General features: G+C 43.8%; 1 protein-coding gene across 1 annotated transcript in view; it reads left to right on the top strand.

Annotated features, from left to right (window-relative positions):
• The window catches only part of stxbp5a (syntaxin binding protein 5a (tomosyn)), a 129,766-nt gene that overhangs the window by 870 nt on the left and 112,259 nt on the right, over positions 1–16,637 (top strand). Inside the window, exon 2 of the mRNA XM_080452457.1 lies at positions 1,517–1,614. Within this exon, the coding sequence (XP_080308583.1) occupies positions 1,517–1,614 (98 nt within the window). The remainder of the gene's footprint in view (positions 1–1,516; positions 1,615–16,637) is intronic.

Below are 16,637 nucleotides of genomic sequence, written 5' to 3' on the forward strand. Positions count from 1 at the left end.
GCGCACTATCTCCCATCACACTACTAGCTCCATCCATCCCCACCACTTTCTCCTCACATCTCTTTCTGATCCACACGGTTTACCCCCATCATCATCATCATCGATCCACAATTAAGGTACTGCGACTGGAAATGATCAGGGCCTGTTTAAGGAAAAAAAAGAAAGAAATGCAGTGATCTGCCTTCCCTTCCAAGAGAAATGGATGGTGTTAATAAACAGAGGCTACATTTGCATGCAAGGTGCGACTGACTGCCTCTTCTTCCACACATATAACGCAACACATCCCCAAAGGCACCGCTAGCTTATTTGTCCTGCATGTCTATTGATTAGGATTCATCTCCTAAAGCGTGTTAAATCCGGCCTTCCTTCCTCTATATGAATGTGTATATTTGTCGGCCTGTGTGTGTCATGCGGCGCATTACGTGATAGTAATAATAGCCTGTGGGCGCTCAAAGCTATACATCTACAGAAAGGGGTTCATATCCCTCGGGAGTGACGTTAAACTCATCTTTTCCGCACTTAGAATCAGTGATCAGAGAAAGTGACAAACAAGGGGAGGGTGTGTGTGTGTCTGTGTGTGTGTGTGTGTGTGTGTGTGTGTGTGTGTGTGTGTGTGTGTGTGTGTGTGTGTTTATTTGGGGCTACAGATGGGTGTTATTTTCTTTTCTTTTTTAGGGGGGGGGGGAGAGCTACAGAATAATGTTTTTTTTAATGGGGGGGCGCTACAGATAGATGTTTTTTGGGGGGGCTACATATAGATGTTTGTTTCGGGGGGGGGTGCAGATAGATGTTTATGGGGGGGTGCTACAGATAGATGTCTATTTTGGGGGAGGCTACAGATAGATGTTTATTTGGGGGGCGGCTACAGATATACGTATATTTGGGGGGGCTCTATTAAGTTTATTTGGGGGGGCTACAGATAGATGTTTATGGGGGGGGCTACATATATGTTTATTTGGGGGGTGGGGGGCTACAGACAGATGAAACCGTCATGATGCACACAGGTTGATAGGTTGTAGATGACCCACAATGCTCTTTGTCCATGTTGATGCGTGGGAAGGGCAGGTGTCTAGGCTATGAGCTCATCTTATGTAACAGCTTTAGCTCTCTGCTTTAGCTCTAAGCAAACAAATCCAACAACCCACCAGCTCGCTGTCATAAAGCATGAGCCAAGAAGCCTGTATTGTGGTAGACCTGTAATGCCATATTTTTCATTGGTGTATTTTATTTTCAGAGCTCAAATGTAATCTCGACTTCATGTTGGAGGAAAAAGATGAGAGATTCAATATGACATTGTCCTGTAGCATGCAAGTGTTTTAAGGAACAATGCACAGTATACAAAAACATGGCACAATTTCCTTCTCTGCGGTGCGGTTTACGTAATATCCTTCTGCAAACTTTAACCAAAACGGGTGGCGTGTGACACATTGCTTATAATCAAAATAATACTGTTGTACAAAATATGTGTCTTCTAATGGCTCCACTTTCATTCCCCTGTCCTCACTGACCGCACCAGACCGTCCGTCATGGCTTCCCCTATCAACCGTCGTCCATGGCCTTTGACCCCGTGCAGAAGATCTTGGCCATCGGGACTCAGACTGGGGCTCTCAGGCTGTATCCTTTCATTTCCCATTGATCTACAACTTGTTACTGTGGGCCCCTTTAACACTCATCTGGGCCCTCGCATTCCTGAGAGGGTTGGGCCTTCACAGGGCTAGCCTCTCCTCAGCAGCAGGTGGGTGTGTGAATGAATGCCTGTGCTGTTATTGGTCAGATGGAAATGGAGATACGTGTTTTTGTTGTTGGTGTTTGCAAGTTATGGTCAAATAATGTGCTTATCTTACAAGGGTTGATACAAATGACAATGCAGGCCAGGGGACATCAGGATGGAGGAGTGTCGACCATCGTGTTTTGTCATGTGCCAATTTGTGTTTGTTGTGGCAAAAGTCATAACATTAAATTGAGGGACGCAAATAAGTAAGCCTACCTTATGAATCCCAATCGGTCTCCATATTGTTCTCTCTGAAAACACAGGATCGTCAATCACAATGTCACTATCACACACACATTTTAGAACCCACACCAAATCTGGCTACTGTTTCCTCCTCATATCCATGTCACGTTGTGATGTAGGTGGTTATGGTAGCTTGTAGCGGCTTGCTAGCAATAGCAGGCTGTTTACACAAACAGGGACGCCAGCTTGCAGCGAAACGGCACCGCAGGGAGTCGTATAGCTTCAGAGAACGCCTGCTTGTTTGCCTGTGTCAGGCTAGTTTTACAGTTCCTCCATGTGTCCCTCCTGCAACCTCTGCCAGCTCATTATGGTGTGATGTAGAGCTGTCCGTTTGGCTCTCTCTCTCCCTCTCCCCTTAAACCCCCGCGTCTGTGGCAGTGACTCATACGCACGTTCACCTGCATGGGACAGTGAGGCCAATAATGGAGCCTGTCATACATAGGAAAGGATGAATCTTTATTTTTTTCTCTGACGTTTCAGCAAAGTTACCTGTAGCAGTGCTCCAGTGCAGTCTTGTATTTCTATTGTCTTCTATTCCATGTAGAAGAAATGCCGTAAATGATGAGTATTCGAGCGTACGAGATTGATGTTGAAACGGCTGATTAGTTGGATTGAATTTGTCTGTCATGGTGGTCTTTACATGTTCTTAAGCAGTAGCTCTAGCATGAATCTCAGTCAGGTAGACTACCTGAGGGATTATTGCACATTCTCTTGTAGATTATTCTCGGTTCAGTTAGGATGATGTCGTGAGATGGTTTCTACTTTGAACTTGAAAGGCGGCACCGCTGTACAGTGTTGTGTTTGAGCGATGTGGATCAGATAGGGCCTTATCAGAGCCTGGTGAAGGTGAATAGGGAGTCATCCACCCATCCGTTTGGTGATGTTCTTTTATTTTTTTCCTCCACATGACTGGCAGTTTGGGCTGCCTTATGTCTCGCCTTATCTGATAATGATAGCAACTAAGGTACAGATGAGGGGGCCAAGTTGGAGTTCTTATTTTGTGTGTTATAACCTAGTACCACAGTTAGTTCACTGAGCATGTAATGTATTATCAAAACATCATTGGCATGTTGATTTGGAAAAAGGTTTTTAAAAGGTGGCTGATTTGATCCACTCTACTCTAAGTGCTCCTGAGCAGTGGCTTCCAACGCCTGTATACATCGTGTGTACCGTTTATGAATGAGTATTGAAACTTCACCAATATTGTCTAAACACATATCAAAAGGTGGTTGTTTGCAATATGCCCGTGTGGGTGTGTAAATGAATGAGACCTTACCACATCACCTATTGATTTGCCACCCTTGCTTGCATCTGTATCCTCATTGGCTCCTGACACATCCATGTTTTGATACTAGTAGTTTTCCGTCCTCTCAGGGAACTGTTCTGATTTCATTTGTATTGTCTCATCCATTACATTGTGGTACCGATATGTACTTCTAAGGCATCTGTATTCCTGAGTTAACTTACAGTATGTAAGTATGACTGACACTGGTGCGTGTGCGTGTGTGTGTGTGTGTGCGTGTGTGTGTGTGTCTGACTGCATTGCATGTCCAGACATTTGGCTGCATCCCTTTCCCATGGAGGATAACATGAATTAACAGATCAAGAGCCTTAGCCTAGCAGCGAGGCAGAGCAGAGGACTAGGTGAAGTGTGTGGCGTATGAATGTGTGAGTGTGTGCACCGTGCGTTGTGCGTGTGCCCGTCTTCTGAGCAGACGGCGGATCCCTCTAGCCGTAAATCCAATCACCTCTGTGATCCCCTCAAAACTGCCCTGGTGTGGGTTTGATGCGAGCCTATGGCTGTGCGAGCCAGTCTGGAGGATGCTTCCAGCCTTCCACTGTCCCTTTGGTGGTGTCGGGATGAAGGATGAAGGGGATAGTGTGGGATAGAGAAGGGAAAAGTGGAAGAGAAGGAACACATGAGCTGGGATACATGGGAAAGAAGAGCAGATGAGATGAGAGGGTGGAAAGGGAGCTATAGAATGAGAGAGAGAAAGAAAGAGAGAGCAAGAGAAAGGCCATCCCCTACTTCAGGACCTAATGGCCAGGAATAGAAGGCTTATTGATCTGTGTGGGGTAATGCACTGAGACAGATACACCTAACTGCACACATGCACGCACACACACACGAGCACACACACGCGAGCACACACACGCGAGCACACGCGAGCACACACACACACACACACACACACACACACACACACACACACACACACACACACACACACACACACACACACACACACACACACACACACACACACACACTGCTCTCTCTGTTGTTTCCTGCACACAACATCTCCGCTCCAGTAAGGCTTTCTCCGAAGAAGTTGTGAGCATTTGAAGTTTCTGCCACGCAAGCAGTTCATGCATATTAGCTGTCCATGGGATTAGTGATGCAGTTTAGCTGATAAGCAGAATGAGTAGGTTATAAAGTGCTGAATGGAAATAAAATAAAATAAAACATCTACTGTGCTTTTAATAAAAGTGACATTGGAAAAACTATAAATAATTTTGGCGATATTAATGCAAGGCTGTGAAAGGTAGAAATAACTGGAGAAATGCGAGTGCCTAATGAGCGTGTTCTTTCATTCTTGACCGGATGACTCACCATTGCCTTCACTTTTCCACTTTACTGTATCTAGTACTGCTGTACAGTAGCTGTGTGTGTGTGTGTGTGTGTGTGTGTGTGTGTGTGTGTGTGTGTGTGTGTGTGTGTGTGTGTGTGTGTGTGTGTGTGTGTGTGTGTGTGTGTGTGTGTGTGTGTGTGTGTGTGTGTGCGCGTTGTGTTGGGTGGCCTGTGGCGGTACGGTTCACCTCTTGGAGGGATGGGTCTTTACCGGTGGTGTTCCAGGAAGATGGCAGTACCATAACTCAGAGAGCTCCCCCTGAGCTGGCCAGAGAGAAGCAGATCAATGGATCAAATCGTCGCTCCGTTTTCTGCCACATTATCTCATTGGCAGGCACACGGCGTTGAAGGACTCACACTAATGGCGGTGGATACACATTCCGCACACACATACTGTACTGTACGCATAGAGACACGTGTACCCGGCACAGTAAAATCCTCAGTGTTATTACGGGTACATTTTTACATGCCTATAGGTAAGCACTTGAACCCTATAGGAGTCCCCCAGGGCTCTATACTTGGTCTACTAATGTTTTTCCCTTCTACATCAAATCTCTTTTTTTGTAATTTTTGTAAATAAATATTATCCCACAATTTAGCAGTTTACAGTTACCAGCAATTTATTTTTTTTTACTTCCCCCCTGCTCCCCAAAAGCCCCCTTTTTCCCACAAAAAAAAAGTAAAATAAGAAAGAAGGAGAAAGAAAGAAGGAAAGAAAAAATCTCTTTTAATGAAAATAGCTCTACAAGCAGACCGTAAGCTTGTGGATCGGCTATTTTCACCGAATGTTAGCCCCAGAAATGGACGCTATAGTGTTTATGTAGTTAAATCAACTATGTAGTTAAATCAACTCTTAAATCTTTTACTGTATGTTCACAAATACACGCAAGCTCTGTGCGACGAGCACCCTGGTATCGACATACACACATCTTAGTGTACACACACGCCTTGAGACGGGTCGTGCAGTTGTAGATATCGATCGACCAGGGAATCGTTCTGTTATTTTACTGCCGTCGGTCACTGTGCTCCTTGTTTTGTCTGTGATGATAAATTTAACCACATCCAGGAACTGGACCTGTGAACTGAGTGATGTACCTACCGGTAATTAACAAAAGAAATTGTATAGTGTAAGTGTTAACCCATGAAGACCTGAAGCCGATTCTACATGTCTCCTAAATCCCAAAACTATTCTGAAAAACGTATGTTTCTATATCAGTGGTGCTCAATCTTTTTCATGTCACGGACCCCCAAAATTATATATATTTGGCCACGGACCCCCATCTCAAAATATTTCGTTCCAGGGGGTCCCAGAAGCAAAGATTTGAGTTAAAAATGTTCGCTTTAAAAATATATATATTGAAAGATTTGCACACATTTTCAAGATTTTTCAAAAATAGCAGATCTACAAGCTCATAACGTGCTATGAGCTTGTATATCTGCTATTTTTGAATAGCCAAAGTGTAAAATAATGCTTTTTAGCTCAAATCTAAAAATGACACAGTTAATGTGAGTAAGTGTTGGGATTTCTGTGTTTTAATACAAGGCCAGTATGAGCAGGAAAACGGCACATTAATGCATGCTATGCCAAGCATTTCAAGATGAGCATGCACGTATGTCTATAAGCTACTGATCAGATTTTTTGTTTTTTTGTTTTTGTCATTAATGTTTCCTAACATTTCATGCTCCCCAACCCATAGTGGTTTTGGCAAATTAGAAGCTATATTATAATGACTTGTAAACGAAGAATATTTGCTTGCTTTGCGAGCCTGTCTTAAGGCAGAATATTAGTGCCTATAGTAGTGCTGTATAATACCGTGCATACAGTATATGCCTATAATGAAGATAATTAACTGGGATTATAATGAGGAGAATGATTCTCTCGGATTGACTCTCGCCTACTTGTTTTGGCTGTGGTAATGCTGGGCACTGAACCTTCTCTGTAGTGCAAAGGTTAAAGACGGAGCGAGCTGCTTCTTTCAGATTACAGATTCAGTTGTTTATCTAGCCGTCAGTTTTCAGTATCCCCCGTATTCCTTCCTTAGCCCGCTCCTTATTGCTGTCTATAGTCGAGAGATAACCATTTTAGATGGCACTCCTCAGTACAGACGGGGGGGGGAGGGGGGGGGTGTGTGTGCCACACACACCCCCCTCGTCGATACGAGGGTGCTCGTCCTACAGAGCTTGCGTGTATTTGTGAACATACAGTAAAAGATTTAAGAGTTGATTTAACTACATAGTTGATTTAACTACATAAACACTATAGGGTCCATTTCTGGGGCTAACATTCGGTGAAAATAGTCGATCCACAAGCTTACGGTCTGCTTGTAGAGCTATTTTCATTAAAAGAGATTTTTTCTTTCCTTCTTTCTTTCTGTGTGTGTGTGTGTGTGTGTGTGTGTGTGTGTGTGTGTGTGTGTGTGTGTGTGTGTGTGTGTGGGTGCGTGCGTGTGCGTGTGCGTGTGTCCGTGTCCGTGTCCTTAGTTACATAATGCACTGGAGCTCGGATCAGCAAAGACAAGGCTGAATGAGACAGCCACACTCATCAAAGGAACTTGGCTGCTGCTGCCTCCAGTGTGTGTGTGTGTGTGTGTGTGTGTTACACACACAGTGTGTATGACATCTACTGTAAGTGTGTATGTACATGATCAAATTAATATACAACATATGCAAACCATGCTATGTCTTTGCCTCAAGCCATGCTTGACTTGTGTGTACTGCAGTGGCATGTATCTGACTATACACGTGGATGAATTCTGCAATTATGTGTCTCATTTTGTGTAAAATGGGAAAAAGCTTAACCATAACCTGTCGCTGGCCAATGTGAATACTGGCAAATCGCATCTGGTAACTCAAGAGTAACTCAAAAGGGGAAGAAGGGGTGTTACAAATTGAAGAGGGATTATCATCTTATCATTGCTGACCTAATTTCGCTCCCCTCACACAACTGGCACAGCAGGGGTTTGGGGAAATTTGGAGGGGGGGAGGACAGTAGAAATGAAAAGCTCGCCCTGTTGAACATATTGAGAACTGTGTGTGTGTGTGTGGTCGCGTGCGTGCGCATTTGTGTGGCATAATGATTATTGGTGGGGTAGAAGTTGTGGGGTAGAAGTTGTGCCTGCCAGATGATTTTATTTTTTGAGGACAGCGAGTTCTGGGTCAATGGTAAGGTCACTAGGAAGCCAGTAAGTTGTGACTATGATGTCAACACACACTACAGATCAACTGTACTCTTCTGCCATATGGTTGTGTTGGCTTGCCTTTGTGTGCGCGAGTGCATCTGTCAGTGTGTTTACAGTATGTATATGTACCCGTGTGACGTAGTCAAAGTCTCGTAATCAAAAGCCACTTTTGCACTTGGTCCGTGTTGAGAAGTGCTCTCCTCTGGATATACCACCAGTCCACTGTTCTTAACCCGTTTAGACCTGAGGCCAGTTTTTTGAAAAGATATTTTGATTTAGTTTTTTTTTAAATATATATTATTCAAAGATTTGCACACATTTTCAAGATTTTTCAAAAAATAGCAGATCTACAAGCTCATAGCGTGGCACTTGGTGCCGTGCTATGAACTTGTAGATCTGCTATTTTTGAATAGCCAAAGAAACCTAAAATGACACAGATGCGTTCCAGGTCTACAGGAAATTGAATCTTACCATAGATAGAGCGACAGCTGCTGTGGCCAGTAACCTGACCGTGTTCCTCTTAAAGTACCAGCTGTTTGTTTAGACAGATATCGGGGAACGGTTTATATCCTAAAATTCAGCTTTTTAAAAACCACGGTGTCAGGCTGAGTTAATACTTAAAACGCTGAACAAGAGTTTATGACCAATTATGGCAGTCCAATGACCGCATCTAATGCAAGAAAGACTGAGTTGGATTGAGCTCATATAGGAGCAGAATTCAGAAGGTGGAGAGAACTGACACACAACCAAATAGTGGTCCATCGCGGAGCAGTTTTCATTCCTATTGACCATATTTACTTGGGGCCACTTTGCTCTTATGTCATATTTGGGGGAGGCAAGTTTCTTTTGCTCTTTGCCCTGTGTCTCTGTTAGCTTCTGCCTTTTAAGAAATGTTTTGATGTGTGTGTGTGTCTGTATGCGTGTGCGTGTGTGTGTGTGTGTGTGGTGAGAGAGACATACAACTCTGGGCCATGGGCCATATATGATTCACCAGTTCACTAATGGAAAGGTTTCCGTGAGGGATTCACTATAATTTTTTCACTCGGGTAGAAAAATGGTATACAGCATGCGCACACACACGCACGCACGCACGCACGCACGCACGCACGCACGCACGCACGCACGCACGCACGCACGCACGCACGCACGCACGCACGCACGCACGCACGCACGCACGCACGGTCAGAAGGCCATTCAGGATTTCTTTAAACTATAATGCAGTGTGTTATTGGAGGACAAGAAATCTTGATGACCTGAGGAGAGGCAGAACAGCAGACTGATGGGATAGAGTATATCCAGGCTGTGTGTAAACCCTGGGCAGTACTGTTCTGTTCGGACTTACTGTACTGTAGCAGGAGAGAATTCATCATCAAAGCCTACTGTGTTCTCTGCAGTGCAGATTTTTCATTTCTCATTATTTTCCTTTGCTCCATGCACCCTCCCGTGGTACTACAGGTATAGGGTGCGTGCACAGACAGACGTGTGTGTTTGCGTGTGCGTGTGCATGACGGAGAGCAGTGACCATGCACTGCTACCTGAAGCTTGCGAGGTCTCCTGCCCGCGCACTAATTACTCCCAACAGACGGCAAATCACGCTCGACTGGCTAATCGTAAATTACATATTGTCATGTGGGCTAGCAAGTGAGTAGAAGGGCACAGATTTGTATACACACAGGCACCCACAGAGACACCCACACGGACACACAGACACGCACACACACACACACACGCACACGCACACGCGCACGCACGCACACGCACACGCACACGCACACACAGGCCTCAGCCTGTGTGTCTACATCTGTCCCAATGCCTCAAAACGTCCAGCCACGCCCCACGACTTGAGCAGTGGACGGAAGCCCCCCCCCAGCGAGGCCTGCTTAGTGGCCACATATCTCAACATCTGTCCCAGTGTAATTAATGTGTGGCTTCAGGGAGCGTGTGGCGGGAAGAGCAGATTGGGACTGACAGAGACATATAGGGTGGGGCGCTGAAGGATTTCACTGTGCCGTGATATCCTAGTGATGAAAATGATGATGTAGCGGCGGCAGTCGCTCAGGAGGAACAGGAGAGTGCCCTTTTGGGCCTTTGGGGAATTTTGATTGGTCCCTGACCAACCAAACCAGCAGGCTCCTTCCGCATAGCAGCGATTGTTTAAGCTGAGTTGGTGAAACATGAGAAGTATAGTCACACTATACTGCACCCGAGATGTTCTTTTTCACTACGTTTAAAATAACAATTGAACACATTAAGTATCAGTTCATCTCTCCAGAACAGATTGCGAGCTGCGCTACTGCATCTGTCGGGAGGGCGATTCAGAAGGTGTGAACATTGGCCTACAAGTGGGCGGGCCTTAGATCAGGAAGCAAGCCGCGCTTTACCCAATCAAATGTAGTGGGCGGGATTTACATCTGTGCGTTCGCTTTCTAATGTGTTCCCACTGGAAACAAACCCAAACTCATTGAACAATGGCGCCCCCGGAGCCGACAACACCACGGAACGTTAGTACGACATTTTAACTTGTTCTTCCATTATAGAAACAAGTGGGCTTATAACCAAAACGATCCATGTTCCGTGGGAGAAATGTTGTTAGTGTTCTGTTGGTATGAAAACATAGGCGGACCAAACGGGCCAACATCCTGTTATCAACATTCTATTGGGCGGTACCCCCAGAGTCAAATTCAAAGGAAAAAAACAGCAGAGGGCGCAGTTTTTTCCTTTCTTTTTGGCGATGAGTATCGGTAGGCAACTGGGAAAAACATGTTTACTTTTTTCAATGGTAGTGGATGGTTAGAGAGGATTTTTGTTATTGTCCAACTTGGCAACAGCAAGCAATGGGAGCGGAAAAGGGCTGGGACTACGGGCGGGACTTGACAAAGGGTGAATTGGAAGGTTCCCGGTTCGATCCCCGGCTCACCCTGGGTTACTGTCGAAGTAGTCTGTGCGTAGTCAGACGATCAGAGATTTCCGCCTAATGACACATCTGGTGACATCTAAATTCAATGAATAAGCTACAACTGGGTGGAAACAATTTGTAAAAATTACAGCAAAATGACAGCATCGCAGAGCCAATGCAAACTTTAGGGCCCTCCTTTATTGATTGATCGAATATTTTATTAGACAAAAATGCAAAACAGCACGGGTACTACAGTCAAACACTTGGTCTAAAAGGATAACACCAAAAAAGTCCTTGCGGTCTTGTTTCCATTGGGGTTCTGTGTATTCAATTCATCAAAAAATAACACAAAAATTCAATATCATCACAAATATAAAACACTATATTTACAGAGTAGAAAAACATGGGCGGGGGGGAATGGGGGTAAGGAAAGGGGGATGGTATCAGGATTGGTTTTCAAAGCAGTGGGCGTACCGTAGGTTTGTTAGCGCTTGTTTTCTCCGCCGTTCAATCCCCATACATTGAATTTAGATTTCCCCAGACGTGTCAGTAGGCGGAGATCTCTGATCGTTCGGCTAAGTGTCCTTCAGCAAGACACTAAACCCCTAGAACTGCTCCCGACGAGGAGGTTGGTGCCTTGCGCGGTTGCCTCTGCCGTCAGTGTGTGAATGGATGAATGTGATGCACACTGTAAAGCGCTTTGCATAAAGCGTGGGGTCCGGGGACCCCCAGGGGTCCTTGGGGGGGTTCCAGGGGGTCCCCAGCAATTTGTTAATGTAGCATCACAATCATTTTAACCACTTTAACCTTTTTTACTTTGCCTGTTCAAAAATAGCAGATCTACAAGCTCATAGCACGGCACAGAGTGCCGTGCTATGAGCTTGTAGATCTGCTATTTAACCCATTAATACCTGGAACGCATCTGTGTCACTTTTAGATTTCTTTAGGCTATTCAAAAATAGCAGATATACAAGCTCATAGCGCGGCACCGAGTGCCGCACTATGAGCTTGTAGATCTGCTATTTTTGAAAATTATTGAAACTTTTTTTTTGATTTTTTTTCAAAAAACTGTTAGGATTTAGATTTTTTTTTTAGAATCGCCTCAGGTCTTAATGGGTTAAAGGAAATCATGACTTTTTTTTGCAATACATTTTTTTTTAAAGCGAACATTTGTAACTCAAATCTTTGCTTCTGGGGGTCCCTGGAACAAAAATATTTTGACATGGGGGTCCGCGGCTGAATACATATCATTTTGGGGGTCCTTGACATGAAAAGGTTTGAGAACCACTGGCATAAAGGCGCTACATGAATGCGCCATTTACCATTTATGATGACGTCTGTAACACAGAACCTACAGTCTATCACAAATCTGAAACATCCCAGAAACATCACGTAATCTTAGCGTAAGCTATTGCGTTGTAGATGCTATACGTGTTGACACAGGCCTGCTGCTCTAACATAGCAGAAAGTGACACCTAGTGACGAGTTTGTGATTTATGACGGGGTTCGTCGGCCACAACTGCTTTCTCAGCATTGCTGGGACCAGTCACCTGGACCGTGTCCCTATTGATTCACTCATATTAGTCACTGGTCAATAGGCCCCTGTTACTATAACTAGGCTATGAAGACCAACGGTCTGACCACTGTGGCCAGACGTAATGACACACAGGTCCCTTTTACTATTAACCACTTAAGCTGATGATTTCATCATTACGATGGAGTCGTGCGGCGAAAATAGCCAATCTACAAGCGCACAACGCATTGCGAGCTTGTACATCGGCCATTCTCACTTTTTATGAAACATTTGGAAAATGTCTGAATCTGTAAAAATAGATAAATCTAATTTCTTTAACCCTTTAAGACCTCTTAAACGCAACGTCATAAAAAAGCATTATTTTATACTTTGGCTATTCAAAAATAGCAGATATACAAGCTCGTGGCGCGGCACTGAGTGCCGCGCTATGAGCTTGTAGATCTGCTATTTTTGAAAAATCAAGAAAATGTGTGCAAATTGATATATTTATATTCTTTTCAAGCGAACATTTTTAACTCAAATCTGTGCTTCTGGGGGTCCCTGGAACAAAATAATTTGAGATGGGGGTCGGAGGCCAAATACATATCATTTTGGGGGTCCTTGACATGAAACAGTTTGAGAACCACTGATATAGAAACATACGTTTTTCAGAAAACGGTTGGGATTTAGAAGACATTAGTAGAATCGGCCTCAGGTCTTAATGGGTTAAAAAACCAAAAGGCTTTTGCCTATAATGATGACATTCCCAAAATAGGGACGCCTATTTATTGAAAGTGGTTAAATGAGCCCCCACACACACACTCTGTGCGAGGTTTGTTTATGACCACAGCAAATGGCGATCTGATTCCAGGGCTGTGTGTGGAGTGGTTACATGTGCGGACCCGAGGGACCTCCGTGGGTCTTTATTGATTTCAAATACCGCTTCATTTGTAAGTCCAATGCATTCATTATCATGCATATCATCATCAGTGTACCCGGCGACGTTCCCTATAAGATGCTAGTAGTTGCTTGTCAAACTATATCCAAATATAAGCCTTCCTTTCCTCTGAAGCAGGAGGCTTTTCCAGAAAAACACATCATCACCATATACGACATAATACACAGAAAATACAGGTTATTTTTTAACCCATTAAGACCTGGAACGTATCTGTGTCACTTTTTGATTTGAGCTAAAAAGCGTTATTTTACACTTTGGCTATTCAAAAATAGCAGATATACAAGCTCATAGCGCGGCACCGAGTGCCGCGCTACGAGCTTGTAGATCTGCTATTTTTGAGAAATCGTGAAAATGTGTGCAAATCTTGGAATATATATTGTTTTAAAGCGAACATTTGTAACTCAAATCTTGGCTTCTGGGGGTCCCTGGAACAACATATTTTGAGATGGGGGTCCGCGGCCAAATACATATCATGTTGGGGGTCCTTGACATGAAAAAGTTTGAGAACCACTGATACAGAAACATACGTTTTTCAGAAAACCGTTAGAAGACATTTTGCAGAATCGGAACCTCAGGCCTCAATGGGTTAAACTCACAGCTAGATTAACATCAGGGATTTTATTGTGTTCTGACACCACTGACGGAGGTGAATGACAGGCTGATTGCTAATCACAGATTGCAATTTGCTTGAATGCCAGTGCCCCCCCGGTGGATTATGTCCTTTGGTGATATTTCATGCTTATCAATGACATAAAGTCGTTGTGTGATGCATGCCGTCGAGCCTGAGTATCACCGTCACGTGCCAAATTGTAAATGGCAACGTCACAGCGCTAGTTTTATAAGATTGAGCTGAATACATTTTTGAGGTTTATTGATTTAGATGTAATTTGATTATTAACACATCGAGTGCCAGAGTTTTTTTTTTAAACAGTGGTACATCCAGTGCCAGCGCTTCTTACCGTTTACGCCGATCTGTTAAGAGCTGTAGAAGCCACCACGAGGACCCGGATGTAAACAAAGGGTGTCTGCGCGATGGTCGAGGGTGATCGCACGTCGAAAATGGCTTGTTTTGACCCCTGTAAAAAGATATGGAGATATGGACCTTTTTCTCAAGATCCTATCGTTGGAGCGGACGGAAGTGACGTTTTTTGGACTGGATTCACATCCGTCCATTCCATTTTACAGGGTCCTAGGATCATTCCTAAGTTCCCCTTGTAAAAAATAAATAAATAAATAAATTGGCCTTCGACGGGTGTATTTGAAAAAACGTCAATGTGGCACTCAATGTGTTAAAGAACACTTTGTGTAAAAATGTACCTACCTGTATGGAAAGATATTGGAGTGCAGAAATCTGAAATCGTTACTAATGATATACTATACCTCCTCTAGTTTGACTTACAAAGATAAGTAGTGCCTGAGATCTTTTAGTTTCTATTTAAAACATTGTGGAGGACAAATGATTTACTCACAATGATTGACACGTTGTCACATGAAAAACAAGGATTTGCAGCTTGAAAACCTAGAATATTTGTCGTGCCTTTTTTTTTTTTTTTTTTTTTACATCTGTCACAGCGATGACTCCGGACAGTTTTTATCTGATTTCGTTAGATGAGTTGGGTTCAGGACCATTGCTAATGATTTGCTTTTGACCCGGTTAAAGGTCAAGGTCATAGGTCAAAGTTTAGCCCTATGCTTTGTATATTGGTTGAAACGGGGATTAGCAGGATACATTTGAGGAATGTGAAACACCTACAATCAATTGAGAAATTTGTCTGACAGCATTTAAGAGGCAGTGATTGTGAATACGTTTTCTCGGATTCTTTTGTTTTTCTTTGTGCGATGAATTTTCCTGAAAATATTTTTGCAAACCTTTAATAATAAATAATAAGAAGAAATGATGTAGCGCTTTTCTAAGTACAACAGAGAATGCAAGAATTATGCAGCGAGAAAGCGGTGCAAATTCTTTTTTTTTCTGAACTCGGTCGATTTTTCATCTTGAATAAACTAAAGGCATCAGCCTGCATGAATGAGGCATCAACTACACATTGTTGTAGCTTTTATTCGTCACGCCCCTGGTTGTCACTTCACCTATAATGTGCTGGCCTTCCCCTAGCCTCTATAGGTCTCTCCCCAAGACCTTTATAGTGAGACCAGAGCCTCATATACTAACAGCATGTGATGTGGGTGTGGGTTCTCTCTGAGTGCATTTCTCGTTTGACAGTGATATGGTTGTCTTTCTCTGTTTGGAGACCAAACAACACAATAGTCCCTTTTTTCACGGCAGCCATATTGATTGCGAACGCGGAAGCGCCCAAGTGGAGCTTACTATGAAACCGTGCTCGGGTTGTGTGTGTCTCCGTCTCTCCGTCTGTCTGTGTGCAGCCTGTGTGCAGCCGCGCCCCCATGTGACTCACGCTCTCATTGGCTGCTGACAGATCTCAGAGTGGAGCTTACTATGGGCGCGTTCGAAAATACAGCACTGAGCGCACTGGCCAATACAAACTAATAGGCGAGTGTGCTCCGGTGCGTAATTTCCGAACGCACCCTATGAAACCAACCCGATCGCCCCCCAAACACGGTGAAATAGCACGGATTGACAAACGGCAATTCCGTGCATAGATGACTAGGAACTCCGAAACTCCGTGCATAGGAGAACCATACCCCCCCCATTAACTTCAATACGAGGCGGAGGCAGTCACGTGACTTTCTCTCTACGCTCTCCCCATCACGGTGAAATAACACAGATTACAAGTCCGTAAATACACAACATAACAATTTAAAAAAGACAAAAAATAAATTAGGGCTGCGTTCGCGCGTCTTACTTGTGTAAATAGTTGTACAGGATGTACTCTTGTGCACCCTGTACACAGGTGTTACCATTGATGCTAATTAAGGCTCTGTTCCATTGCAGCAGAGCCTTTCCAGTGAGCCAACATGCGCAATAGCAGCATCACGACTCTAACCTGAATGGAACGCAACCTTGATTTGTAGCATTGGTAACTGTAACGGTACCCTATTATTCATGTGGCTGCCATAATGAATGTCTTTCGGCCGTGTTGCAGGAGGGAAGCTGACAGGATAGGGGATTCTTTGTCATTGTAGGGAGTGGAACTACAGTAGGAGGAATGGCGTGTTCCTCTACAAGTTGTCATCCTGGTGAAACTCCTCACTGCTGTGTATCAGTAGTAGGGATGGGCAATATTATCGATATCACGATATATCGCGATATTTTATTTCGCGATACTGTATCGCGATACTGTATACTGTATCGCGATTAAAAAAAAAAAAAAAAAAAAAAACTTTTTTTTTTTTTTTTTTTTAACTTTTTCAGATACAGGCTTTATGAAAAAAATTCAAAGAACCTATCACAGATCTGCAGCTACTCAATATGTAGTGTATATATAAACAATATGTAGTTGTGATATATGTATATATCGCAATATAT

Source organism: Gymnoscopelus braueri (assembly GCF_963280865.1).
Source record: "Gymnoscopelus braueri genome assembly, chromosome: 16".
Taxonomy (NCBI): Eukaryota; Metazoa; Chordata; class Actinopteri; order Myctophiformes; family Myctophidae; genus Gymnoscopelus; species Gymnoscopelus braueri.